The 27,870-nt window shown below is 38.7% G+C and overlaps 1 protein-coding gene across 1 annotated transcript in view; it reads right to left on the reverse strand.

Annotated features, from left to right (window-relative positions):
- Nucleotides 1-1,327: 1,327 nt before the first annotated feature.
- LOC136294658 (sodium channel protein type 5 subunit alpha-like) overlaps nucleotides 1,328-27,870 on the reverse strand; it is a 42,767-nt gene continuing 16,224 nt past the window's right edge. Inside the window, exons 8-29 of the mRNA XM_066192666.1 lie at nucleotides 26,475-26,532; nucleotides 25,669-25,810; nucleotides 25,008-25,205; nucleotides 23,775-23,960; nucleotides 22,820-23,197; nucleotides 21,945-22,071; nucleotides 19,598-19,836; nucleotides 19,053-19,253; nucleotides 17,933-18,286; nucleotides 15,782-16,219; nucleotides 14,539-14,888; nucleotides 14,080-14,101; nucleotides 13,512-13,632; nucleotides 12,247-12,401; nucleotides 11,429-11,602; nucleotides 10,335-10,442; nucleotides 8,628-8,903; nucleotides 8,000-8,053; nucleotides 6,950-7,087; nucleotides 6,305-6,409; nucleotides 5,617-5,887; nucleotides 1,328-4,346 (exon numbers count right to left, since the gene is read on the reverse strand). Coding sequence (XP_066048763.1) covers nucleotides 3,148-4,346; nucleotides 5,617-5,887; nucleotides 6,305-6,409; nucleotides 6,950-7,087; nucleotides 8,000-8,053; nucleotides 8,628-8,903; nucleotides 10,335-10,442; nucleotides 11,429-11,602; nucleotides 12,247-12,401; nucleotides 13,512-13,632; nucleotides 14,080-14,101; nucleotides 14,539-14,888; nucleotides 15,782-16,219; nucleotides 17,933-18,286; nucleotides 19,053-19,253; nucleotides 19,598-19,836; nucleotides 21,945-22,071; nucleotides 22,820-23,197; nucleotides 23,775-23,960; nucleotides 25,008-25,205; nucleotides 25,669-25,810; nucleotides 26,475-26,532 — 5,294 coding nt within the window. The 3' untranslated portion in view covers nucleotides 1,328-3,147. The remainder of the gene's footprint in view (nucleotides 4,347-5,616; nucleotides 5,888-6,304; nucleotides 6,410-6,949; nucleotides 7,088-7,999; nucleotides 8,054-8,627; nucleotides 8,904-10,334; nucleotides 10,443-11,428; nucleotides 11,603-12,246; nucleotides 12,402-13,511; nucleotides 13,633-14,079; nucleotides 14,102-14,538; nucleotides 14,889-15,781; nucleotides 16,220-17,932; nucleotides 18,287-19,052; nucleotides 19,254-19,597; nucleotides 19,837-21,944; nucleotides 22,072-22,819; nucleotides 23,198-23,774; nucleotides 23,961-25,007; nucleotides 25,206-25,668; nucleotides 25,811-26,474; nucleotides 26,533-27,870) is intronic.

The following is a 27,870-nucleotide window of genomic DNA, read 5'->3' on the forward strand; positions in this document are numbered from 1 at the left end:
AATAATGACTAAAATCACATGAAATATTGCTCTGAATGACCAAAAAAGGAAAGCAATCCATCTGACACAAGGCTGTATGTCACACAGCCACCACAGGAAAGCATGATGTTTGTAAGGATATGAGTAGGATCCAAAATGAAGGGGCTCAGAGGAGAACCAGAAGGATTTGGAAGATTATTTATTTATAAGGGCACATTTTCTTACTGCTGTGCTTATATTCATAATTTTATCTCCCAAATTTTTGGGACTTCCTTGTGGCCTGGAAGATTTTGTTGTGGCCTTTCATTACATAAAGAGGGTTTATAAGAAAGATGGAGGGAGACTGTTTATCAGGGTTTTAGACTGAAAGTGGGTAGGTTCATCTTTGACGTAAGATATTTTTGCTATAAGGATGGTGACGCACAGGTTTCCCAGAGAAGCTGTGGCTGCCTCATCCCTGGAAGTGCTCAAGGCCAGGTTGGATGGAGCTTGGAACAACCTGGGATAGTGGAAGGTGTCCCTGCACCTGGTCTTTAAGATCCCTTCCAACACAACCCTTTCTTTGATTCTGTGATTAAAGAAAATGGCGAGGGAACTGTCTTCCCTAAAATAGTATCACCTTTACTCAGAGTTTCTTCAGAAGGTAAAATTCACCCTAGAGGGTATTTATCATTTCTTACAACAACAAACAATTCACTTAGGGTACCAAATGAACTTTGGCATCTGATCTCCTACATTGGTGGAGTTCTGGCTCTGTTGCAGGGTGGCCTTTCCAGAGAGAAGGACATCAGTGATGCTTGCATATATCTGACCAACAGTTAACTGCTCTTACAATAAAAAAAATATTTCTTCCTGGCTCACAAACTGGCAAAGATGAGTCGCACCACATTTAGGTATGGATGTGTTTAATACAATCTACTGGGAGGCTGTGATACCAGGGCTGTTCGGTGCATCCCCAAATCTTTGAGAATGATGCATGTGGCTCATTACTGCTTCTCAATGCATCCTGCACATCGTGGGAAGCTGACATTGAGCAGGCTGGAGCTGGGAAACACCATCCCACCAGTGCCATGAAGTCAGCTCCGCAGCTGTGGTTGTTCATATGCTGAAATAAGCCCGTTTAATTTCATTAATTCTTTTATAGTTGTCAGATTTATCTTTTTATTTGAAGGAATAGGGCCTCTGGGTTCTAAAGGCACAGAGCTGTTGACTTTTCTGGTATAACATGGATTCACTGTGCACCTACCTTAAAATCTGAGGGAGTAGTAGTCAAAACTAATTAAAGGAGCTACGATTTCAGGATTGGCTAGGGAGAAGCTAAGGGAATACCACAGAGGAAACTAAAAGATACTATAAATATTATTTATTCGCATCAGTCTTCAGATAATATTAACTGAAAACAGAGTCTCATTATTAGGTCTAATTTACCATCCATAACAAAAGAGAATTTCTGTCCAAAAAGCTCACAATCTGAAGAGGTGGAAAAGACAGGAGAAGAAAGCAACACAAGACATGAGAATATAACTTCTACCAGAGAGAAGGGGCATTCAAGAAAGAAGAAAACTTGCTGCAGGTTGCAAACAAGTGCACACAGCAGGTCCCACTCAATTACTGGGTACTTTTCTGGCTGAAATCACCCAAGCCTTGCCAGAACCTGCCAAACTCAACAGTGATCACAGGGCTGCAACCTTGCAACTAAGAAAAATAAAAAGTATCTTAAACCTTAAAGACATCAGCATATGTAAGAAATTAAAATGTCAGGGGTAATTTGTGACTACATCTAGTACATGACAAAGGGAAACATAACAGTCCTTAGACAGCAAAGTGCATCAGTGGACAAATCTCCAAAGTAAATATACAAAGGACAAAAGATTAAGTACTGTTTGGGCATGTGTTTTTTCTGAGAAGCCTGAGTTATAAGGACATGAAGATAAAGGACTTCATAAGGAAAATGTGGTGAGATGAGAAACCATGAGAGACCATCTGCACACTTAGCTCCATCAGAAGCAGAATTTGTGATCATGTTAACCCCAGACCCAAGTACTTCAGTCCAGATTTCCTAATTGCCTACATAACTCATACGTTGGTTTCTTCTAACCTTTGCAGGAGACAGAAGGCTGGTTCTCCCCTCAGAGAAACACAGGCAGGAGGAAGAAAGGCTCCAACCTGTAAAGGGACACATCCATGGCTGTGGATGATGTTCATCACCACAATCAAGGACACCTCTGATGGGTCCCGTGTGGAGCTCCCCAGTCTTGGTTTCCAGTGTCTAAGGGAGTGGCTGAAGTGATATTACTAATTTCCAGCCAATGTTATTTGTGTTTCTCTTCTCTACCACATTTTGAACCCAAAACACAACTGTTAGGAGAAGTTTGAGCAAAGTATGCAATAAACACAAATTTTTATGGGGTGACTGATGGTACAGCTGCCTTCACCTCACCGCCAGAGGAAACCATGTTAAAAAAAATAATCCTCACAGGCAAAATATAAAGCAAGGTTTCGCTCTGTTCAGTATGACTTCTGTAATATTAAGAGTTGTATTTATTATTTCATTGAACTCCAGTAACGCAACTATGATAACGTACATGCCATGGTTTATTTTGTAAATCAATCATATGGGAAGAAGTCCACTACACTGTGGAATATCTGTGGATCATGCAGGGTCTATGTTTGTGGCACATCTGTCCCCATACATTAAAAAAAAAGAGTAAAAAAATCATCAGCGATTTTCTAAACAGGTTTATAATGATAGTATCAATTAGGAATGGAATAAAGTTTCACTCCTTTCTATTCATAGTGAGATTCATTTTCTGTTCTCCAGTAGATCCATTGGTACTTGGACTTTTCTCTGCTTCCTGTACAGGGGAAATAGCAGCTGAGGTTGCCTTTCACTGCTGTGAACATGTCACAGCACCCAGGTACCATGGGACCTGGTTTGCACTGAGATGCCATTGATCAAACAGATCCAAAACCTTTCTCTGAATAGGTAAATATTGAAGAAAACTGAACACAGCAGAGCCAAAGGCCATGATTCTCAGCTGCCATAATTAACTGATCACCATCCATGGACCTGGTTTCATAGGGAGGCTGCCTCCTCTGACAAGTATTTACAGTATCATCTTCTGTGAAAATTTTAAAAATATTGTTAACAGCTTTGTCACTAATAAACTACTTGATGTCTGGAGATTGTTGACTGCCCATTATTTCTCCATTCTCAACCGTGAGATTGCCACTGCTCTCTCTTGTGACACTGTCATACGATGGAGGGATGGACACTGAGGACAAAGTTTCAGACCTGTTAGGACTCCTACCATAATTTGCACGCAGCATAGATGCAATGAGTCCTTCTTTTTCTGGAGCATTCTCTCCCAGAGTGTCAGAGCTGCAAGTTCTGTGCTGGTACAGGTAGGAGGCCTGTCTGAGGGAGCGCTGGAGCAGGTGGTTCCTGTAGGCACGCTGGATCACTGTGGCCGACTCTTCCTTTTGCCTTTGGCTGAGCGTGGTCGATATCGGCTCGTAGGATTGTTTTGACGGGTTGGCAGCCATGAATTTCTCCTCCATTTGTACTTTCAGAGCATCCAGATCCCCAGAGTCTCCCAACACCCTCTTGGTGAAAGCAAACAGGATATCCAAGCAGTGTATCTTGTCCCCACTGACCACAGGCAGGTCCATTGCTGTGAGTTCGACTTTGTTTGGTTTTGGTACGCGCAAAGGCTTAGGCAGAGCATCTGCAAAGTCTGAAAGTGCAGAGAAAGTTATAAACTGAGTTGCCTCAGGATCAAACTTCTCCCAGATTTCATAAAAGATATCAAAGTCATCTTCCCCTAAAGGCTCTGTACTTTCCTCAGTGGCAGCATTGAAGTTCTCCAGAATTACGGCTATATACATGTTTACAACAATGAGAAATGATATAATGATGTAACTTACAAAATAAATAATACCTATGGCAGGTTTACCGCATTCACCTATGGCACTCTTTATGTTTGGATCACAGAATGGTGGCCCAGTGTTTAAAATAGGACTGAGAAGACCATCCCAGCCAGCTGACGTGGTGATTTGGAAGAGACAGAGCATGCTGTTAGCAAAGGTTTGGAAGTTGAACATATCATCAATGCCATCTTCCATCTTCACATAGGCAAAGTTAGCCATGCCAAAAATGGCATAAATGAACATGACCAGAAACAGCAAGAGGCCAATGTTGAACAGAGCAGGTAGGGACATCATTAAGGCAAAGAGCAAAGTTCGAATTCCTTTGGCTCCCCGGATGAGTCTCAGGATCCGGCCAATCCGGGCCAAGCGAATGACTCTGAAGAGTGTGGGTGGTAAGAAATGTTCAAAGGCTTTGCCAATGCTGGAAAGCAGTAAGGCTGAAAAGGAGGACAACAACTCGTTAGAGTATCCTTTTTTCCCCTTACTAGTAAAGAGGCTGTAAGGATAATATATTTACAGCTCAGAAATATCTGATGTGTGTCTGCAAAGCCCTACCAGAATAACTTTGAGGAGAAGCTGAATTGAAATAATAGTTGTTGAAATCAGCAATTATGAACTACATTCTTTAGCCATCAGAGGACAGTCCCTGTTGCATTAAAGATGACAAGGAACTTTCTGTGCACAACTTCAAGTATCTGTATCAGTTGACACTTGATGACTGATGATTTTCTTTGAATCTGTTTGCATGAATATTTCAGCAGATTCATGTTGCCTTCTACATTTGTCTTCATATACTGACACTAAGCTAAACTACGAAAACAAGATATAATGCAATGTCATGGTTATAATTTAGATAATATAGTTATGATACGTAGCATGACTTTTAGCAGCACTAGAAGAGGCTTGTCTTTTCTAATTGTAGCTGGTTTGGATATGGTTTTTTGTATTTACAATCCAGAAACTTAATTTCTCATGAAAAAGCCATAGTCTTACTGGAATCTTACCAGTACAAGTAAGATACAAGTCATAGTAAAGTAATGAAATATCCTTCTTCCTCTAAATGCCTGTTGCTAGGGCAGCACTAGCTCTGGGAATAGTTAAATTGGCAGGAAGCTCAAATTTGCAAGCTTCCATTGCAATCCCTTCAAATAAAAACTAATACATTTTTGGTGATCTTTTCTATTGTGTTACAAAGTGTGAACCCTTATTTTCAGTCAGCAATGCCTGAATTTACAGAAACTGAATTCTACAGGCTACAATCTAATTCCAGTCTTCCTATTCTACACCTATACAAGTATTCCTGTTTTTTTTAATATATTTCAGCCATCTGTCAAAAACACAGATAACAAAACCCAATAATTGATCTGAATGAATATTTCTTAGTTGGTACTAAATCTGTGGCAATGGAAATTATCATGTAATGTGATACTGCTATGATGGGTTCTTCATTCTGTATTTCAGATGAGAAAAAAAAGAAGCCCTAAAGAACCATTATAAATATATACACACTTTTAATAAAGGAATTATTTTAAATCTCACTTAATATAATCTTGAGAGAGGTTGCTTATTTTTTCCTTAAGACTTTACAGTACTATGACTTACATTTTAATGACTATTTGCAGTCAATAAATTTTAACTACTTCCTTTTCTTTCTAAAAAAAAATAATAATCCATATAGTAAAGAATTTTCAAGATAATTTTACTTACCAACAAGTGACATAATAACAACAACCAAATCAAATATGTTCCAGGCATTTGAGAAATAGTACTGCCTCAGAGCCAGCAATTTCAGCACACATTCTGCAGTAAAGATGGTAACAAACATTATATTGATTTTGCTGAGGATGTTTGTCTTTGTTTCACTTTGCTCGTAGGTTTCCACCATCATCGTGATCATGTTGAGGCAGATGAGACCCATGATGATAATATCAAACATTTGGGATGTTAAAATGTCGAAAAGAAAACCTTGATATCTGTTCTAGAGGGAAAAAAAATACATCTGACATCAGTCATGAAAGTAAGGAGTACCCATCCATACATGTTTCCAACATTTCCAATTTTTATGTCACAAAGTCCCTCAGCTACAATGAAGTTGGAGAAATTGGAGAAAGGCAGAGTACAAAAATGACATTAAAAATCTCTTCCCATCCTGAAGTTTTATCAGTACCAAGGTGAATATAAAACCCAGTAATATTTATGCAGAGAACTTAATAAATATTTAACCCATAAAATAATTCAGTCAACTTTTTGGTGTGGGACTGACTTTAGAGCACTGTGTGAGTATCAATGTAAAGACAATCTGAATAATTAATATGCAATATATAAATATATGCATTTTTCAGTGAAATAAATTGCATTTTTGCAATGCTTTTTCCCAGTGATGAATTCAGTTTACCAGGGGTCTTGGAATTGGTTTTTGAGGTTTCTTGGATCCCAACTTTTTCATTGCATTGTAGTATTTTTTCTGTTCTTCTGTCATAAAAATATCTTGCCCACCTAAGTACACAAAGAAATGTGACTGTTATTTGGTGAGAAGCAAAACTATTGTACTTAAAATATCTAAAATTCTGGAAACTGGCATTCCTTCATTTTTTACACCTTGCTGTTACTGGCTCTTTCCATATCAGGTAATTGTGTCCAAAAAATCAGTGGCACAAATCAGCCATTCATAGAGTAGAAGTCTTAGTGTGAAACTCAGCTCACTCAAAAGGCATGCATACAAAAAACATGGACAGGATCAAATCTTTCCCTGGCTTCCCATGTGCTGGGCTTGCTGAATATCCAAATCACTCATCAGAGCATCTGTAGCAGACGACTTTCTAAATAACAAATCTCCTGTCATGTTGAGTTCCCCAAAAGGAGTGAAATTTTAAGTGGCTTCGAAATGTCAGGGGAAGATCTAGGTGTTCAGGTTACAGGGGAAGAGAAAGGAGAAAGTTACTTCTTGTAACTTAATTATTAATACTCTGGTAAGTGCCAGTAGAAGTTTTAGATTCCATGTACAGGACCTTGTTCCCTAAAGTACAACCAGTACACTTATCTTTTTCTTTTGCTGGTTGAAGTTGTCAATGATTACACCAACAAAGAGGTTCAGGGTGAAAAAAGATCCAAAGATGATGAAGAACACAAAGTAGAGATACATATACAGACTGCTCTCCATCTTTGGCTGATCATCTTTCTGAAAGAATGAGAAGCAACTTGAGAAATAACACACAGCAACGTGAGCCCAATTCAGAATAATTTTCATATTGAAGCTCCTCTCAAAAGTTGATTCCAGGAGGAACTAAGATTTACAGCCTTACTGCTAAATGTGACAAAAGTAATGTATTTTAAAACTACCAATAGGGCATAACACAAAATTTTGTTTGAATATTCTTGACATGATTTTCACAGACATTGCAGAAGCACCAATTCAGTTCTTTCCAATAAGAACAGGAGCTGTAAATTTTTCAGTACATGAAAAATCAACCAAACTACATAGAAGTTAAATTCCAAGCTCTTGCCATTAAAATTCTTAGCCTAGCAATGTTGTTGTTCTTTTTTCTTTTCTAAGCAAATAAGCTCCTGTGATGGCAATTATGAATAAAAAAAAAAATTGGAAGATGAAAAATGACTTTTCACATTGAAGAACAAAAAGGAAAAACATTAAAATACAGACAAAAACATATCAATATATGAAAATACGATTATAAGTATTTTAAATTTTATGTATTATTTATAATTTATATTTTCATATATATTATTAGAAATACTATAATATTAAAATATTTTTTAAATTCCTTTATTCTTTTGAACTACTGATGAAATTGAGAGATTTTCTATATTTCAGTTTTTTACCTTACTAGGTCATACTACTTTGTTCTATATAAGGGGGGGGTATCTAAAGCAGAAACCCTTTACCCATTGCAAGATAGAAGCTTTAGGATTCTAGGAGTCATTTGCAGATCAAATGTTTACATCATCTGACAAAAAATAATTACTGGTAATATTTAGCACAGACAAACAGCAGATGTAGAAGTGCAAAACAAACACTGCATTTGCAGAAAGCAGTAGCATTCACAAAAAATATGGTTTAATTACGATGACTGACCCCTCGTGAATCTACTGCTGCATACATGATGTCCATCCAACCCTTGAATGTTGCCTGGAATGAGATATTATGGAAAATATGTTGAACTTAGATGTTAAAATCTTCACATAATTTGAAATATCTGAATAACACTGACAGAAGCAAAAGCCTTTGCTATGTTCACACGCACAAAGCACCGAGCCCCGGCTGCTGCTGTGTGTTTCATTCTCAGCCTCATTAGGATATGAAAGCTCGCAAGGGGGAGACAGAACACTTTATCCTAGGATTCTGACAGAGCAAACCTTCATCAGCATGGCACTAAAGGCCATGCAACCCTCATGGCTGAACAAATCCACATTTTGACAGAAAAGTTCACTATTTGCCCCAGAATTCCTTCTGAGATGGACTCCAGCTCTCAGGATCAAAAAACTGGTGGAGGCTGCAACAGCACTTGCTCACCAAAGGTTTCTTTATCACCTGGAAAATCACAGCAGGGTCTCATCTCTCCCCCTTTCCCACTTCTCCACAAGGGGAGAGCAAACTGCAGGATATTTCATTCCTTGCATCACCCTCAGAGACGAGTTAGGAACTGACAAAAGGTCAAGCCCATCTGACATGCTGCTGGCTACTGAGGACAAGCAGCACTTACCACCTGAAGAAGAGCCAGGTAGCCAGAGCCAACATTATCAAAATTGACTTTAACGTTGATCCAGAATATTTTTCCAGTACTGTTATACATCATACAGTCTGTTTTGTTCTCGATATCATTTATCTTAGAATTTTCATCTGTCATATTGACACATTTCCCAAACTTCCCAGCAAAGAGGTTCACTCCCATGATGCTGAAGATGAGCCAGAAGATGAGGCAGACAAGCAGAACGTTCATGATGGAAGGGATGGCTCCCAGGAGGGCATTGACCACAACCTTGGTTGAAAAGGGTGAGGAAAAATATGCTTCAGAAAAAGGATGAGCCCAGTATTTGTAAGCAATCACTTGGTCATCTCTGCAAACAAAAACCTGATGTTTTCCGTGTAAATACTAGTCACAGCTGGCAGGGGGACCTTGAACAATATCTTTAGTATCTATTAGACTTTCAAAGCAATATTTGATACTTCTTGGTCTGGTGTGAGACCATACTACCATAAAATGTAAGTCCACACTTTTTTTATTTACTTTCCCTTGTTTTTGGAATAGAACATAGTCCATTTGTTTCTTTGTTTTAGACTTTATTAACATAAGATTTCTGAAGTATTCATCCGTGAGCACTAGTGCAGAGGACTATTTTTAAGACTGTCAAAAGTAGTTCTTAAAAGGACCAGTAATAATTCTCCATTAGTAATTTGCTTAATTTATTTTTAGTGGATTATGATTGTGTTTGGGTTCTATAACCATAAGCCAGGTATATTTTCTGTGCCAGATGCTGTGCGACCACAGAAAAGTATCTATGCAGGTTTTAAATGTATGATAAGACGTAACAGATTGCTTCAAAAAACTGGGTAAGGAAATGGTGAGAACATCAAGTTTCATAGTGAAGGCAGTGAACCTATCTGTGAGGTAGCAAAGAAAAACTTGATGGACAGAAAAATTCAAAGGCTTTGTGAAGGTTTTTTAGAGACTGTCCCACACACATTCTTCATAGCAAGACAGAAAGTATGATATCACCTGTTTCAATATCAAAATTTACTCCAGACATGGAAATTTTGGTAGATTCTGCTAATTATTTAATGACATTTCTCTCTGTCTTCAGTGTCAAGATTTCAACCACAGAATTTTCAGTTGCACTTCCAAAATAAAAAAAATAAATAAATGTGCTCTTTTGATGGGAAAAGAAAATCTAATGTTCTACAGACAAACATTTTTGTTTTCTGAAAGAACTCTATTTGAAACAATAATTTAAGCAAAGTACTTTTTAATAGGCTACAGTTTTTGTAAATCAATCCAGTAAAATACTTTCAGAATTGAAGTGACTCTTTCCTCTGAGTTAGCTTGCTATTAGGTTTCAAAAATTATAATTGTGCTCACAGTTCTTATTCTCTACTTTATTTTTGCCTATCTCGGTAAGACGGGGACACAAGAATGTCTGAACAGCAATGGAAGAAAGTTCCACATAGGCCAGTTTTAGTTTCAACAGCACTTGGAGCAATCACTCCTGGAAAGTCTATAATGAATGCCCAAGTACAGAAGAGCTCAACCAAGGGTCTCTTTAAACATTCATTTTATAGTTCCTAAACTGAACCCAGGGTGAATATGTTTTCATGTTTTCATGAACAATGTGTCATAAAGACACAGTGACAAGTCACTAACGTGTTATGTGCTCATCAGTTCTGACAAGCTTTAGTTTGCAATCAGTCTTACCCTCATTCCCTCAAACCGTGACAGTGCTCTCAAAGGTCTCAGAGCTCGCAGAGTCCTAAGAGATTTCATGGGCCCAAAGTTACTGCCAAAAAGGTTTATCAAAGAGACCTGAGTGGGAAGACAAAGGAAAAGTATTAGCAATGTCCTGTCATCTGTTTCCTTTATTTCTGTTAAAAAACCCCAAAACTCAACCAACAAACAAAACCATGCTTTCGGTGCTGTCTTGGGTTGCAATACGTAACCAAAAATACGTATTCTATTTGCCATCTGTTGCGACTGGTTGGGGAGGTGTTTTTTTTTTATCTCTTGTATAACCCATTCCTAACTCCAGGGGGGAAGGAGCAGGTGTCCCAGCTGCTCAAACAAGATAGGACAGTGTTCTTTATCTCTTCCAGGACTCATCCTTCCTCCAGGGGGTATCTGCTGTTAATGGGCCATCGAGGCTCACTGCATGACTGATAAAATTACATCATCCCCTTGTGAGATGCCCCACCCAGGGGGAGGAGCCAAACATTCCTACCAGGATGAAACCTGAGATTCAGAACACCAGGACAGCCTGTTTCCACTGGATTCCCTGAGGAAGGCTGGACACACCTCACCACCACTGGACCTTCAGAGGAAAACTACACCCTTCAACAGGATCATGTCTTCTTCAACAGAACCACATCTATCACTTCAGGAAGATGTAATTGGACTGGTACCAACACTCTGACCAACAGTGTGTCAGGTCATGTTCTGTCTCTGTCAGTGTTTCTAGGATTCTTTTGTTTGCTTGTTTTTTGTACTACTTCATTTGTATTTTTTAATATTCCTAGTAAAGAACTGTTATTCCTATTCCCATTTCTTTGCCTGAAAGCTCCCTTAATTGCAAAATTATAATAATTTGGAGGGAGGGGGTTTACATTCTCCATTCCAAGGGAAGCTGCAGCTTGCCCTGGCAGAGACCTGTCTTTCCAAACCAAGACAGGTGCCTGGAGTACATTATCATTACACCATTGCTATAGGGTAAAGGGCACTGTCTGAAATTTACATCCAGAAAAAAATCAGGGATTCTGCTGCTAATGCTGTGACGGAACAGCGAAGGCAGAACTCACATCTACAATCAGGAAGTCCAGCCAGCACCAGGCATTGGTGAAATACTTCTTGAAGCCATAAGCCACCCACTTCAGGAGCATCTCCAGAACAAAGACGAAAGTGAACATTTTATCAAGAAATCCCAGTATCGCTTGAATTCTTTTTCTCTTTTGTGTGTGGATGTCTTCAAATGCCTGAAATCAGAATAGATATAGTTAAATGGCAAAAATCAGAAATTAATCTTGTACAAATAAAGTCAGGCAACAGTGAGACCCTTTTATCATTCAATTTGATTTAATACAGATCTGAATACCATTTGTTACTCAAATCTATGCCAGCTGATAAAAGTATAATTCTCCGTGTGCCTTCTCTTTCTTTTTCGCTATATAATACAGCCCTGTGGATGCATCCTTCCTGCACAATGAAATCCTAGGAGGACTGTATATATTTTTAGAAACTGATTTCATAAATTTTATATATTGAAGAGAACTAAGTATTTTTTCCCAACTTGTTTGTTTTAATGGTATAAAATCTCCTTAATATTTCACAATTGTGACATAACTTCCTGAGAAAAATCCAGTATATCGCCAGAAGAGAAACAGCTTCTGAAATTCATGTATTCTTATCTTAGCTCATGCTGTCTTGTAATTTTTAGGAATATCAATAATAGATTTGCAATAATTAGAATGGTGAATAAAAGATTGCTATTTGAAGACACTTCTTTTTCCTCATTATGAGTTCAAAAATATTCACTTTGTTAGTCGCTAAGAACAACTTCTCTGGGTGCAAATTAAAGCCAAAAATCCTTCATGAATACGTGAAACTGTGCTACACCAACCAGGGCTCCACTGCTCAGAAGAATCATGAACACGATAAAGGATTCAAACCAAGAATGTTCAACAATCTGGTAGCAGGTTTTCCTCAGATTCCACCAGATTTCTCCTCCAAACTTTGCAGCACTACCCAGGCAACAATGGAAGTACCGAGCACATCCTGAAAGTGAGAGACAGCAGTGAGTGCAGGGAAGGAATGCACATGGATGTGAAGGCATGGCCAGGAAACTTCTGGCTATAGGACAAAGTCAATGGTCACAGTTACTGCATCGTTGTTGGTGGTTTTCTGTGTTTTACCAAGAAAAAGAAATTGGGATACATCTAGTTTAATTTGCCTTGTAGCTCCTATTTATATACACAGTAGGTGCATATAAATAGGTGAGGTGCCCCTTGGACAACTTTTCATTATTTTAAGATATTTCTGAGACATTGGACGGGCTCTCACTGACCTGCTGTTGGGGCACAAAAACTTTAAGGCCATGGGAAGAAGAGTCTTGATGTTACAAAAGCCATTCTCAGTTTCTGTCCACTCTTTGGAAAGCAGAGATGAGATGCTGTAACCCCAGCATAGAAAGCCACCAAATTTGTCAGGATTGATATTATGAAAGCCAGAGTTGTTACATATTAGGGTAAGGAGAAATCATAAAAGTACTGAATACATACTAGAACAACTTGGAAAGATAGATATTGTCTGGTGATTTGAAAAGAGTCCTCAGATTATTGGATGATATATAAGGTCCTTTTCCAACCCAAGTCATTCTGCAATTCTCTCATCATTACCCTACAGAAATTCAAATAATCTTAGCAGCTTGTTTTGCTTAATTCACTCCTTTCTTTGAGATTGTTCATGAAATGTTATTCAGGGAATACTTTTACTGCTGCAAAGTATTGATAAATCTGATGTGCCAAGTGACCATTGCCACGTGAGACCTGATTCCACGCACACTTTTTTTATGTTAAACCCCCAGAGTGATTTGGTTGCTATTGAACTGAGTGAAATTCATCTCACCTCACAATGCTATTTTTCAGAATGGGGTCTATGCCACTGCCCATGTCCCACTTGGAAGCAACTGGCTTTTAGGGGAAAGGGTTTTATTTTTCAGATGTCTCAGTCTCTGTGTTGACTAGCTAGGGACAACTATTTAGCTTTTTTTTCAGATAACTAAAATTAACTGAAAATAATCTGACCCTATTGGCTCAGCATCACTAGAGAGACAAGTTGAACTTTCCCTCTTCTCACTGCCCAGTAGTGAAACCATGAGGGTCTTACCTTCTGGAAAACATTGTTCTGGAGTCTTTAAGTCTTCAGAAAATTCTGGAATCTGTTTTAAAACATCTTCGGTATTTGCCAGATCCACTGTGCTGACTGCAGAAGAGCTGACACTGTCCAACTACCCAGCACAGTAATATCAGTTATTGATTCTTTCTAATTCAGGTCCAAATGAATAAATTAATCCATGAACAAATAAAACTCAAAATTAAAGCTTTGTTATGTACTAATATTACAAGTATTGTTGGTAATGAAATATACTTTTTGATTTTAAAAGATACATGCTTAGAAGTACCAATATGTGCATTCAAATAGAGGTCAAAGCTCTATGATTCCAATATCTGTCTACATGAACCAGGTGTAACTGCCTAATCAACTGGGAAATGGAAGAGCTTTTAAATTGCATATTAGGAAATGTAGTTCTCAAAATAGGAGAAATTACATGGGTTAAAACCATGAAATCATGGAGAGATGCATTCACACGGGACACACAGATAAACATATCCATTATCATGCCAGGAACTGAGTACCCATGACAGTATTTAGGAAGCAGAAATTGGAATCATACCCTGTATTCTTCAGTTACAAAGCTTTTTGCCATCCCATTAAACCAAAGACAATGTGTTATGAGTCAGCAGTTTGTTAGCAATTACTTACGCTATGTTTTTGTTCTTTCATGTTTCCATAATGCTGTTTTTAACTTCTTTGAAAGTATTCTACATCCAAAATTATTTTAAAAGTACTGTAAACTGGTAACAAAGATCTTTAATCACATAGAGAGAAATTCATTTAAGCATTATGTTTCTTGAATCCAAGATACTTAGGACACAGGCAGACTTGATGGAATTTCCCACATGGAAGCTTATCTCTCTGTAATTCCTTTTTTTTTTTTTTTTTAAATCCTCCTTTTTTGTGGAGTCAGAATTTAATAAATGGAAGGTATCAGAGATTATTTTATAAATTATTCATAATTACTACCAAAATTACATTGTAGTTTTCCCATTTCTACACATTTTCTTTCCTGTACTAATATTTTTCTTTGAAATAATGAAATAAATACCTAGAAACCCCTTGATTTTGCTCCCAGAATTCCAGTTCCAATATTGGCTCTTGTCCTGCCAGACCAGGTACTGCAAGTTCAGAGCTGCTTCTGGTAAACCCCTTAACAGGAATATGCCTGTGTTTGACCAGTATTGGAAAGTCAACATCACTGAAAAAAAATAATGTTACCTCTTTTTCTTCTGATGATGAGACTTCACTCTTCCTGTCCTTTCCTAGATAGAGCACATTTAATTCTTCAGAGGAAAATCCCGATCCTTTACTCCAGCTGCCTGAATTTTTTGCTCTGTCTCCCCTTTGCCTCAGGTGATTTTCATCCTGAAATTAATCTGTGGATTAGAGGAGCTTTCTTTTGCCTTTTTAGGGAGCATACTAGTCAGAGGGGTAAAAACAATCAGTTATAAATTTTATTTAAAGAGGGATTCTCCAGACAAGTGTTATAAGAAAGGATCATTTTGAGTCTCTGATTTTACCCAAGGATAGAACTTTTCCCCAACAGACATGCAGCAAATGAAGGCGTTTTTGTCATATATTCAAAACTTAATTGAGAATTCTTACATGGGAATTAAGAGGGAAATATAGGATGGGAAAATGTGATACCTGAATGACAATTGTGATTGAAACAAAACTGAAAAACTCATAGAACACAAAAAACAGGGTAAATACATGATGTAGTATCAAAAATATGTTCTTTAGTAGAGCCACTCCATACTTAATCCCATCCACTTCTAATAATTACTCCATAGTACGCACAGCAAGGAAAAACAGAAAGTAAGAATCAGAGTTATCAATTCATATTCTGAATCCATGATAATGTTCTGTATGCAGAACATGTATTTTTGCTCTTTTGTGCAAATAATACCAAAACAGTTGACATTATTCATAAATATTTACATAAAAAAATCCAAGTTCACCAAGGACTGCCACATTTACCTGTGTGCACCACAGCATGTCAGCCAGAATTCCTGCAAAAATTTTCTTTTAAAACCATGAATGAAAGAATCTTGATTTTAAAAGGCTCCAAGTGATGATTTACCCTTGATGAAAATATTTTTACTTTTGGTTCTAGCTCAGAACTTTGTAACACTCTGGAAATTGATCAACGTATCCCACCCTGTTCTGCTAGAGACCATTATCTCCCTCACATCCCTCCCTCCCTTTATCTCTCTCCACAGTTCTACTGTTCCAACACAAATTAAGAAATCCATTACCTGTTTGCTGCATTCTGTGTCAGTAAATGTGCTCAGTTTATCATCATCTTCGAAACCCTCACTTGTATTCTCTGCCTCAGCAATAGGAACACAAACAAATACGTTGGGGTTTCTAACAAAATCTTCAAGACCTCGCCATTTGTCCCTGTTTTTCTCAATCCATTCATTATTGTAATTCTCTTTACAACTTTTTGTCTCTTCACTCTTGAACCCAAGTGAGTTCTGTGCAGTCAATTTGATTTTCTTCTTGTGCACCTTCTTTATCTGCCTGAGCTTCCTACAGCAGGCATCCCACGTCACACTCTTGATAAGCTGGAATCCCTTGCGGATCCGAGCGAAGGCAATCCGAAGATTGTTCATCTCTCCATCATCCTCTGTTGTCTGCAGACTGTCAGCACTAAAAGAACTCAGCAGTAGCGCAATGAAAAGGTTGAGAACCTGAAAGCAATTGAAATAATAATAATAATAATAATAATAATAATAATAATAATAATAATAATAATAATAATAAATTTAAAGTCTGGAGACTAGCATTCGAAAATCTGAATTCTAACTTGGAAGAACACAGGTGTTACCAAAGTTCAGTCTCTCCTGAGCAAGCCAAAACAAGGTGATAAGGAAATGACAGTGTCTGATCATATTGTGGTTGATTAAATCAACTTCTCTATCAGAAATTTCAATGTTCCCATTCCTCTCTTCTCAAAAAATGTAATTTGAACTACAAGAGGAAACAGATCTGCTTGCCAAATGCATTGTTTGGTGAAAGCAACTTTTCAAAGGTGAAAGTAGTAACATGGACTCACATCCTGTCAGTTTAATAATTGTTTCTTCATTCTTCAAGTTAGAATTAAATCAGGCCTCTGTGGAGTTACTTCCAAAATTCTGTGAGATCAGATTCAGACCCAGAAGTTTCCTCAAATCTGCCATGTTATCACAAAAATCAAAAGCAAGAGAAGCTCAAATTTCCCATTTTTAAAATGAGAAACCTTCAAACAATTTTTAAACCTCTATTTGTTTTTGGTTTGTTTTGAGGGAATGTGAGAATTTAAATTTTTCACTAGTATTTTGGTTTCTAATGGGATCTGTGTATCTTAACTTTTATCATGGCAGAACTGGGCAGATAACACCCCTGAGCCATCCAAGGACCACAGGCAGTGGAGAATATCAGCTCTCCAGAGATCAATTCATCCCATCTGTCTCAGTCATTGACTTCAGGCTGGAATAAATCTCAGTCCCAAATACCTCCCTCTGCTTCCTTGGACCATAAGAAAGCCTGGACAAAAAGTGAGGGCTAAACACTTCATTGCTTGACAGTTATCATTGTGTGATATAAATCTCACTCACAGCATTTCATCACTGACATCAATCCTTGCACTGTGGAACAGGCAAGACATTAAATACATATTTAGAATCCAACCACAGAGCAGAGATTTCCCATAAAGGTTTGTCTAGAGTTAAATATGGTCAGATTTTTTTTATAATTAAGAGAAGCTCGGCATATAGATGAAGAACATGAGGAACAAAGTTACTAAAAGAAGATATTTATGATTTGGGCACCAAGAAAGGACAGCACAGGGCCAAGGAAGGCAGGCTGTCCCTTATGTCCCAGCACAGTGTGTTGAGGCTGCTTAGGTTATGCCATTGCAAAATCTAGCTCCTGGATATAAATGTACCTTGAGATGACTAAAAATAATCCTCATTTCTGTGGTAGCACTGTAGATTCTACCATTTGCTGATAAGTAATTCAGAACTTGCATGAGGTCTTAAAAAAAATAAAATTGATTTAGAGAGGGACTTAAACACTTGGCCTAATTAATTCAAGCAGGTAAGCCATAAGCCCCACTGATTATTTACATCCAAATCCCAAGATATGAAGAAACACAGCTGCCTGTAGCGTATTTACTGCAAAGGTATTTCTTGTCACATTGCCACATGAAAAGGTCAAGTGATGCTGTGTGCAAAGTTCACAAAATGGGAAAATACAGACAATGGCTCAAAGGTGAAAGGAAAAAGAGGATTTTGCAGACTATAACACACATAGGTAACTTTTGCATCTGGTTTTAGGGAACAGGGTTTTTTTGTTGTCAGAACAGCCATTAACTGGAGTCCACCACAGACAGGATGAAGAGAAGAACACATTGCGAAACTTACCACCAAGTTTCCTATCACCATGACCAGCAGAAAGACAACAAGGCACAGTGATGGTTCAGCAACCACCATGCAGTCCCACATGGTCTCAATCCATTCTCCACACAGAATTCGGAAAATGACGAGGAATGAATGGAAAAAGTCCTTCATGTGCCAGCGTACCTCGCAGCCTTTGCTTAATTTAGTGCAGTTCTGCGCATAACTTCTCCCAAAAAGTTGCACCCCTACTATAGCAAAAATGAAAATGATGATTGCCAGGACGAGGGTCAGATTACTCAGTGCTCCCAGGGAGTTACAAATTATTTTAATTAGAGTGTTTAAAGTTGGCCAGGACTTTGCCAGTTTGAAGACCCTCAGCTGTGTAGCAACATAAAACATAGTGTTAGACATCGGTAGAGATAACTCATCTTTGCACCATGCAAAACTTACAATAACCAAATTACTGATATTCTCAGCTATTCCAGAAATGCAACATTTGTGGCACATTTTTAAAGTATTTATAGATTTTTTTTTCTTTTGACTGGGCAACACTGCAGACATAAACTAATCACCTTGTAAAGGACCAAACTAATTCAGACCCTGTTAAGTGCTTGGCCCACACAGGCAGGTGTCCATGCAATCCTCTTGATGTTGATTATGGTGCCTAATTTACATGTAAAACAGAGGACCAAAAGCTCAGGGACTGCTGCTGTAGCACTACAAAAAGAGTCTATATTTTGATAAGGCAATTTAAATCAGTCCCTAGTATATGAAGTAGATACCTCAACATAATTTCACATCTCTCTTTAAATATTGTTTATTTCTGTTTGTACTCTGACATTTGTTTTCTAATTTCCCATGCAATTTTTTAATTATTTGGATCAGTTTTGTAACATGTCCATTCTGGAATATTTTTTCTTTTGAATGTTTCTCTGTGAATTCAAAAGAAACATACTTCTTAAACTCTGACTCTAACATCACAAGGAATTTGAGTGCGTTTCTTAAAGCCAAGATAAGGAAATAAAAATAATTGGGGTTAAAAAAAAAAAAAAAAAGGTCTTTTCTTGCATCCTAACTACAGAAGTATTCTCTGTTAAATTCACAAGATAAAGTTTCATACAACTGAGCATGCGTGAAGCATTACCAGCCTGAAGGATCGTAAAACTGACAGGGTTCCTCCTTTTCGCCTTTCTTTCCCGCTTCTGCGTTTGGGAAAACCCAGTTCAACTAAACTCAGTGTGACAATGACACTGTCAAAAATATTCCAGGGCTGCTGAAAATAGTAGTAGGGATCTAGAGCGATGATTTTTAAGATCATTTCTGCAGTGAAGATTCCTGTAAAAACCTATGACAAAGAAACAGTAGCATCAGCCTGAAAGTAGACATGAATTTGTCTTATCTCTAGGTCATGTTCCCTCAAATAACATTCATGGACAGGTTAACAAAACCCATGTTTATGAAGTCCGAATGCACTTCTAATTAAAATTGGAGGATTGTTTTCTGCCTTCTCACGAGCATGCCAAAGTGTATAAAAACATCTGTGAATCTTCTATATTAGAAACAAAGTTTATAAATGTAGGGTTTGCTATTTTTAAATTTTTTACTATCACTTTTTATGTTTCAAGTGAAAATACACATCAACCAGTTAATTAATCCTACAAAAAGCCACGTAGCTGAGAATTTGCTTACCAAGTTGCCTATTTTAAGCATGATTTTAAAAGTAGGTGACATATTATTGTGCTCCAGTGCCATGAACAAAGTGTTCATCACAATGCAAACTGTGATGGTGAGATCAAAAAATGGATCCTTTATGAAAGCAGACACTTTTTCCTTGATCCTCAACCAAAGTGGACAACAGTCCCAAATCAGATACTTTAAAGCGAAGTTCTTCAGGCGTGGTGGACATTTCTGCTGAGCTTCTTCACGTTCTAAATGAAGAAGAAAATCCTTCTATCATTAGTTATCACGGAGCAAGATGGTAAAATAGCAACTTCAAGCATTCAAAAGACCAGAGAGGATAAAGGAAATCTCTCATCTCTCATAGAGCCTCCCTGCACTTTTTACCATTCACGTGGTTCTTACATCAGCTGATAAACTGACACTGTTGCACACCACAACGACACAGACTCTGATTTCAGAAGGCTGAAAATGATTCTTTTATTTTTGGGATGGGTCTTCTTTTTATACTATTCTACACAGACCAATTCGTTTGGTGAAACAAGGACAAACTTCTTCAATCACATTAGTCAGACCAGAGGGACATCAAGAAGAAGTCCCTCGTAGGAAAAGAAATGTAAACAAAGTACAGTTTACAAAAACACTTCTCTTGTTTACAGAAAATTTCCTGGGAAAGGAATTTCAGAAAACCAGAACATCTCAGGCACAAAACCAGGGCTACAATAAAAATGAAAATAAAAATTCAGAGAAAATTAGATTCCAAATTCTTTCATGAGCACTTCCTTCTAAAGCCTTTGGAAAGGCTTTTATTTGTCTCAGGCTGGTACTACAATCTTCTGACAATGGAGATATTTGTGATGCAGAGGCCTCACCACATCTCATGCTCTTGCAGGACAACAGAGCAGCTACAGCCCTTCCCACCTTATCCCCACAAGGGTGTCTGGGACAATGGCTGTGTCACACCCTACAACTTTTTGTCTCCCTTGACTCTCAAGGCAGCTTAAAAAATCAGTGGTAGACATGGGAATTCTGACTCTGGAAAATCCCAATTGCCTGAAATTTCGCTTTTGGCCTTTTCTATGGGAAAGGTCACACCCATCATTTCCCAGCTGATGCAAGTTCAACCCATCTCCATTTTCCACAAGTAGAACTTGGGACAGAAGCTTCTTTGTCTTTGTAATTTTCATCTTTTTAATCAAATCTAAATCTCATAGCTTTTCTTTCTTCACCATTAATATTAATGAGCCCTTCAAAATACTTTTGACCCAGCTTAAGTCCTGTGCAAATTCATTGACCAACTGGAGCTAGCTTTAAGTACGAGCACAGTAGGAATTACTCATCTGGTTTTCAGGGACCTGAAAGCCTTTCAAAAAGAGATGAGCTGGATCTGACTCATGTCCTTTACTTAATTGGGCCTGTCCTTATTTCCTCCCTCTGTTTAATTTTCATTTCTTCTCCCACGTGCTCAGCACCTACACCTGCACTGTACACCACTTCTTCCAGAGTGATCACTTTGACTCAATCCTCACTCCAGGTCTAGCTCTTGTCTTCCACTAGAGCCACAAGTCCTGTTCCACCCCAGTTCACAGCAGAAACTGTGCAACTAAACCCAGATCTCTGAAGAATTACACTGCAAGGCAAAACTCAACTGGATGCAACTGGGATTCTCCCAGGAAAAAAATATAAAAATTAAGAAAAGAGACCTTCCTGTCCCAGGTACATCCCTGTTCAGTCTTATACTTGTGGTCCAAGAACTGGTGGTAGAGCTCCTCAAAAGGGCCAAAAGAAAACAAAAGTTCATCATCCTGAATAACTTGGACTGAACTTTTTCAGCAAGATCTGCAACAAAACTATCAGTCATCAAAATAACTGTCGCTGATTAACTGCCACCAAAAATTCACATGGGAAGGTAAATTAAAGGAATAAAAAGGTGACATTAAGTATTCAATAGCCAAGAATTGCCACAATTAATTTTAGTTGCATAATCTTATTAATTGTTGAATTCCGCATGCCTGTAAATCCCCTGAATTCTGCCACTGACACAACAGAAATCAGAGGATCAGGAGGTGAAAACAGTGTCCCAGTCCTGCAGGTCAGATGATCAGAAATATCTTACACCCACTCTCACCCCAAACCCCTTCACTCCCTGTCCTACAAAATTAGCTTTTACAACAGGCAAAGGATGTGTTCCAGTACGTAGAGAATGTGTAACATGTTTTTTCCTAAAAGAAGTCCAAATTAACAATGAAATTCCTAACTACACGCCTACAAACCTCTGCTAACCTTTAAGAAATATATTTTGTTCTTTCATGGTAGCACTACTTTAGGGTGGAAATAAACTTAATGAGGAACCACTTACCTTCCAAGACACTGGTAATTATGCTGACTACACTTGCTGCCCTTTGTCTCTGAAGAGCCTCATTAAAGTTCTCCGCTGACAGATGAGGAGGTAAATGCATCGTGCTGCTCTCATCATGCACAGCTGGCTGCTCAGAGAAATAAACATGATTAGGAAGATACCACGGGAGTAAAATGAGCCAGGATGTGATGATGGGTAACTGTGAGAGTTAATAGGAGCGATGACATGCAGCCAATAAATGTATGTTTTTACAAGATGTAATAGCTGGTGAGATTAAAGGTCCTATTCTGTCATGGGACTGCAGTGAATGGATCCTGGAGGCATGAAATGTGGGGCAAGCACAGACATGGAAATGAGTATATGAGGGGAAATAGGCCTAGGAATTATTCAATAGATTAATGGAATAGGAGAGAGGTGAAGGACAAATAGGGCAAGTTGAGGAACTTACAGGCAAAGCTGCTCATGATACTAAAGGGGCTATGAACAAAAAAAAAAAAAGCAAAAAAAAAACCCAAAAAACCCCCCACAGGTATTATTTAAAATTACACTGCTGGGCAGCATTTAGGAAGAAAAGACTCTTGGGTGACTTGTAATTTCAGCACTAGGAACCTTTCAAACTGTGTTAGTACAATTAATGAATAGCAGAAACATAAGGTTTACAACAGGAAAGCCAATATCTAATTTTCAGGGAGTATCAGACTATTAAAAACCAGTTTCTACAGACAACCGAAAAATTCCCACATCAGTGTGCTTGACTGCACACCACCGTTTGCCATTAAGGCAAAACTCCTAAAACAACAAAAAAACCCAACCCCACCACTGATCGACAAACCACAGCGTAAAGCGTATATTGAAAATATTACATTTTTCCTTACCAGATCCCCCTTTCCCGAGCCTTCCATGACTGGTGGGAGCGTGGCTCCTTCAGAGGACACTGGATCTTGGCTGTGCACCCTGCTGCTCCCTCCTCTCACCCCCAAACCCACCCCGAGGTGTTGGTCCGCATTGTCGCCCTTGGCGCTCCACGCGCAGTTTGGGGTGGTGGGGTGGGAGCTGTGGCCCCGTTGGCTTTGCAGGCTGGGCCTTCTTCCCATCTGTGCTCCCGACAGGGACCGGCACCGGGGTTTGTGGGTGTCCTTGTCACCAAAATCCCCTCTGGAGCCAGCCTCTACAGCAGGGATTTGGAAGTTGAACACGCTCCCGTGGCTCAGCCGGCGCGTGGCCTGGTTGGTGCTGGGGCCGTACAGGAGAGGCTGGAAGCCCAGGGAAAGCAAAACCGAGGGAACAGCAAAATATCATAGAGAAAATTGGGGGAAGCTGTAAATTATTAGGCCTTCATAAGGTTTACGGTCAACCACTTCAAGTCCAAAACTCTTATACGATTTAGACTTTTTGGGAAGGATTATGTTTAGAATCTCAACGGCAGATAATAAAACTTTATGAGCTGTACCAGCTATTTTTGAGATGAGCTTTATACTGAAGTATAAAAGTTTAAGTATGAACTTTTTAAGTATGAAATTTTAAGTATGAAATTTTTCACAGAGAATGACGGTGTAAAAGCTAAGTTCTGACAGTCATTCACTTCTTTTTATTTCTCACTGTAACAGAAAATTTATTTAACTATTTTAACTTTGCTTTCATCCTTCATTTATAATACTTCCTTTTCAAATTAATTTCTACATCTAATTCTTCTTTATCCCCAAATTTGTTTCTTTTAAAGACTTAAAAATGATCCATATTTATAATGGCAATTTTTTTTTCTTTCAAGCCATTAATTTTAAATTAAAGCTAGAAAAGCTATAAGGATCTCAGATTCAGATAATAGATTACCAACTTTCGTTGACTGTCTGGGAGCTGTGACTTGGGGAGTTCGAGTTCTTCTTCTTCATTGTCTTCTCTCCCCAATGACTTATTTCGCTTTTTCCTATTGCTCCTTTCTTTGATTTCCTTGGGTGACAGAGAAGAGGCTTCAAAGGAGCTAAGTGATGTGATATCAATCTCTTTAATACTCAGCAACTGAAATTAAAAGAAAAACATGCATGATATTTTTCTGGGTGCTGAATAAAAGCAGAAAGAAAGCACTTGTGTGCTCTATATTATTATTTCCTGATAACAATTTGTGTTTCACAAAACTCATTAAAAATCTTCAAATATATTATAACGCTAAAAGAAAGAGGAGAGAGTTTCCCCAACATATGGAGCACTGAACAATTTGCCATTTGCAGTGTGTTATATGATCACATGTACTGGGCCTGCCAGAGGCAAAATAATCACATTATAGCTCCTACTCCTCCATATGGCAAATTTGCTTACAATAAAAATGCTAAGTTTGAGAATAATGCAGTAGAATATGTCCTTTCCCCAAAATAAATGTTCAAACCATAATAAAATTCTTTCTTTTCTTTGGGGATCCTTGGAACTGTTTTCAAAGTGTGGATGGTTTTCCTTCCCGAATTGAATGTAGGGCGATATTTTAGAAACACAGGAGTATCTTGTTCCAGAAACTTCTATGCTATTTAAGTTACCAAGAGACTTTTCATTCAACAATAGGTTTTGTCTCAGATGTTAATCCAGCAGAATTACTGGATGTTTCTTTGCTCAGCAGCCCAAAATAGAATAAAAATGAATTTTAAAACAACCACATTTTCTTTTGGAAGCTGCTGGTTGATGGAATTTTATGTTTTCCAGATTTAAAAATACGGTTTTTCTTAAAGTAACATCAGCAGTTAATGCTTTTTATCCAGAATATAAGTCATTGCTTCACAGGAGACATACACAGCTGAACAAGGAGTTGTTCTGCAGCTCCAGGAAACGCTAATTTCAATATTATCACTTGCTCCTGTTTCCATGAGTGGTTTTTATATACAGCTGTACACAGGTAGTGATGCTTTTCCTTATGTCTGGATGGGACTCTGAGCAGCCTGGTCTAGTGGAAGGTGTCCCTGACCACGGCAGGGGCTTGGAATGAGACGATCTTTAAGGTCCCTTCCAACCTAAACGATGCCACATGACCAAAAATAGTGCAAGACAAAAAAAGAGCTTGCAAGAGAATAATTTACGTACCTCTTGATCCTTCTGCAGTAATTCCATGGCTTCCCGAAATATCCTTTCCTTTGCCTCAGTTTCAGCAATGGTGGCCTTGTTCTGGTCCTCATATGCCATTGTTACTACAGCCAGAATCAAGTTGACTAGATAAAATGAGCCCAGAAAGATGACCATCATGAAGAAGACTACATACACCTTCCCAGAAGCTCTGAGGGTCTGCAAGCAACACACCCCAGAGATAAACATTACCACAAAACATACCAAGTAGGCTTTCAAGGTGTCTCTGAAATTCTTTAAAAGTGCTGAGCTTCCCAGACACAGTGCTTCAGGAAGCTTAAATGGAATTAGAAATTTCTTTTCTATTCTTCCCTGTCTTCCTTCCTCCTCCTATAGCCTCACATATGAATCATTGATTGTACATCCCATGAAGACAATCGAGGAGGCATTTTTACATTTTTGAAGGACAGTACAGAACCCTTTTAGGACTTTTTTTCCCAAGAGCAGGATGAAAGGGCTTGGAAGCACTTCAGCATCCCTTCTCTAGGAGTCACATGCAGAAGGGAAGACGAGGGCTTGATGACTTGCGGCTATTACTTTTATTTGAGGTTTCTTGTCCTCTCTACACATTTTCTGCTTCAATTAATGAAGATCAGTTCTGAACCATGCACAAAACTGGTACCTGTTGGTAGAGACGCTCCCAGTAGTCCTGGGTCATCAGGCGGAATAAGGAAAGAAAAGCCCAGCCAAATGTGTCAAAACTGGTGAAACCATAATCAGGATTTGGCCCAATTTTACAGCATTTATAACCAGGAGGACAGACTCTAGAATTGATAACAAGAAGTTCATCCCTTATAAATGTGCAGATTTCAAGGAATACTTCAGCTTTATGTAAGAGTTCTGGTTAAGTTTCAGCTCTGTAGTTCATTAGATTGCAAAACAGTTTCCTACTCCAGGTAGTATTGTCTGGAAGGAGGGATGGAAAGAGCAGCACCACCCACAATCCAGAAACAAAGGAAGAAGACAGGCTGGAGTGGACCACCATCCCAGAACAGCCCCCTCATCACCAGTCCTCATCCCCTGCCCCTCACTGCAAAGCAGCCACATCTCCCTCCTTGCCCAAACCTGCCCTCTAAAATTTGTGTTTTGTTTTTCCAGTTTAATTCTCTTGCGCCTTTACAGACAGGAGTGTCTGTCCAGTGCTGTATCCAGATCTTTCACACTTTCAGGTCTCTCATACATCAAAGGGAAAGAGGAAGACAACACTTCAGAAAAGTCTTATTAGACCTGAATAAGCCAACTGCAAGTTCATACTCCATTCCCCACAAGACTTAACTTATCTGTTTTCTATACTTTGTTTTCTGTGTTCCTGTTTCTGCATTCAAGGAAAGCTTGGAATTTCTGCTTTTGTCTCACATGACTGAGCAAACATAGGAGCACTGGGGCAGAGAAAACTTCCAAGGAAGAAATAATCTTAAGTGCACTCACCCAGCACCAGGACCACACAGCAAAATATCCACAGTACCACTTTTCCTAGCAAAGTCATCTATTAAGAAAGAAAAAAAGGGAGAAAAAATTTAACCCAGAGCACTTTCTAGCCTAAATCCTCTATCACTTAACATGAATAGTGATGGGTAACCAGTGACCTGTAAGAGTGAGTGCACAGGTTTCCCGTGCTCACAGTGACTGCACCAGATTGCAGGATGCCCTGGCCTCATTTATAAGCATGCACATGGTGTATGCACAAATTTCAGACTGAAGGCAGTCCTTTAATGCAGAATTTTTAAAGATATTATCACTTTGGCTATATCTACATAAAGGAAATTAAGAATTGGAAGGCACAGGCTCAAATCCAGTCACAGAATCCCAGAGTGGTTTGGGTTGGAAGGGACTGTAAAACTCATCTCGTTCCAACCCCCTACCATGGGCAGGGACACCTTCCACTGTCCCAGGCTGCTCCAAGCCCCATCCAACCTGGCCTGGGACACCTCCAGGGATCCGGGGGCAGCCACAGCTTTTCTGAGAACCTGTGCCAGGGTCCCACCACTCTCTGAATAAAGAATTTCTCCCTAACATCTAATCTAAATGTAAAACCAATCCAGTATTTGATAAATGTTGGCACAAATGGGCAGCGTTCTGGCCTGTAGCAATTACCCCTCTCCAAGAATGTGTGCAAACATTTCTAGGAGTAGAATACACCAGTTCTTTTATCAATGAGCATTAAGGACGAAGTCTGATTCTGAGGGGGAAGAAAGAGAAATTTGGTTGCGTGAATATCCACTGCTGAGCCAAACAGCAGCTCCTAACCCCGCTTAGCTGAGAAATGCAGATTTATCCATTAGGATGCTGGAGCTGTGCCCTTTTTGAACTCTTCCCTTATTTCTCTTAGCATTAGTTGCTCTGTTATCAGCAGAATCAAAGTAAAAGCTTTAGCTAATAGCTAATTATCTCCATTAAGATCTGGATTTATTATCCTAGAGGTAAGGGAGGTGTCATGTCTCCTTGGTGCTCCTCAAACCTCTCCTGTGCTCATCAAATCAGTCAGCATGATTCAGAGCCACCAGGAACCTTTGATATCAGCTCTGCCATACCATGTAAATGCCCCATAAAGGAATGAATCCCTATCTGGGCTACTTTCCACTGAAATTTTGCTCAGCTCCACTCCTGCAAACTGAAAAAAAAGGTTTTTTAAAGAAGATTCAGTGGCTGAACTTCAGAGAATCATAGTAACATATAGTTCTCCATGTGGGAGATGGGAACTTTGCACAAAATCAGGACAAAAGCAGTCCAAAAATATATATATATAAATAGTTTTATAGAAAAATAGGCTTATAGGGCTGTACTTCCTAAATCCTATGCGAAAGTCATCTTCCTTGCATTAAAG

Source organism: Chamaea fasciata, unplaced genomic scaffold (genome assembly GCF_029207755.1).
Source record: "Chamaea fasciata isolate MVZ Bird 193981 ecotype frontalis unplaced genomic scaffold, bChaFas1.0.hap1 SCAF_1, whole genome shotgun sequence".
Taxonomy (NCBI): Eukaryota; Metazoa; Chordata; class Aves; order Passeriformes; family Sylviidae; genus Chamaea; species Chamaea fasciata.